At 53.8% G+C, this 1,378-nt stretch overlaps 1 protein-coding gene across 1 annotated transcript in view; it reads right to left on the minus strand.

The window, feature by feature from the left end:
• Positions 1–1,378, minus strand: part of ADI1 (acireductone dioxygenase 1) — a 32,741-nt gene that overhangs the window by 4,337 nt on the left and 27,026 nt on the right. The window contains exon 3 of the mRNA XM_017541985.2: positions 89–268. Within this exon, the coding sequence (XP_017397474.1) occupies positions 89–268 (180 nt within the window). The remainder of the gene's footprint in view (positions 1–88; positions 269–1,378) is intronic.

Genomic DNA, 1,378 nt, shown 5'->3' on the forward strand with positions numbered 1-1,378 from the left:
GTGGGGGAAAGCACAGCACGCCCACCTTCTCCTCCTCTGCCAGGGACAGCACACAGGCCACGCGTGGGGGAAAGCACGGCGCGCCCACCTTCTCATCCACTGTGAAGCGGTGGTAGATCCCCGCGGGGAGCGTGATCATATCTCCCTTCTCCATGAAGATCCGGATCCATTTGTCCTCCTTGTCCCTCACGTCGAAGTACCCGCTGCCGTCCAGGATATAGCGGATCTCATCATCCAGGTGCAAATGTTCCTCGTAAAACATCTTAATCTAGCCCAGGGGGGACATTTCTGTGAGTCTACTGGAGACCCGTCACACAAGCTATCACCCACCCACTCAGCGGCCTGAGCCTCCAGTGGGCCAGGACTGCGGAGAACGGAACTTCTCTCCATCAAAATGAAAATTACACTTGCTAAGAATTATTTTCCTAACGAGTATAAGGGCCAGAGCTGGAATATTTTGTGAAGCCGGTCAACAAAAGGGCAGTAACTGAAGGAGTGAAGAAACGTGTAGCAGCGCTCTGCACACATCACACGGGCTGACTCAGCAAGCCCGCACGGCCCCACCAGGCGGCTGCTCTGTCTTCCCCATTGTACAGACGCAGGAACGGTGGCACAGAGAAGCCAAGTCACTGGCCCAACCTCACACAGTGACACCGCCCCAAGGACACCTGACCCCATGCTCACACCCATCACGGCAGTTACGAAATTCCAACATGAAGTGTGGGTGAGAAGCCAGTGGGCACTGCAGGGAGGCAGGCGCACATTCCACGGGCGCTTTCTATCTCCCCACATTGAATCTGTGTCTGTCTTTTTTTTTTTTTGAGATGGAGTTGTGCCCTGCCGCCCAGGCTGGAGTGCTGTGGTGTGATCTTGGCTCACTGTGACCTCCTCCTCAGTTCAAGTGATTCTTGTGCCTCAGCCTCCCGAGTAGCTGGGATTACAGGCGTGAGCCACCATGCCTGGTCTGACTTTTGTGTCTTTCTGAAGGTCTTTTCTCCCTAACATTGTATAGTAAAAATATTCAAGTACGCAAAAACATTAGAGAACTGTGCAGTAAATATCCAAACCCCCTCACCAAGACTGTGCCCCTGTGATCTCTGTTTGCACTGCTCACATCTCCACAGCTCCCACTCGGGAGTGTTTGAAAGTTTCCTTATGTAAAGTTTACACACTTCAGGAAAACCCATGCATGTGCGGAAAAGCAGTGCCTAAGATAAGAACCTCGCTGAGACACCATATCCCACTCAGCAGATCCTCATGCTCTGGAGCAGCCGCTGGCTCGTCTGCAGGAACGCACATGGCAGCCCATCCACAGCACACGGCAGCTCATCCACAGCACGTGGCCCATCCACAGCAGGCGGCAGCCCATCCACAGCAC

Source organism: Cebus imitator, unplaced genomic scaffold (genome assembly GCF_001604975.1).
Source record: "Cebus imitator isolate Cc_AM_T3 unplaced genomic scaffold, Cebus_imitator-1.0 Scaffold139, whole genome shotgun sequence".
NCBI classification, from domain to species: Eukaryota; Metazoa; Chordata; class Mammalia; order Primates; family Cebidae; genus Cebus; species Cebus imitator.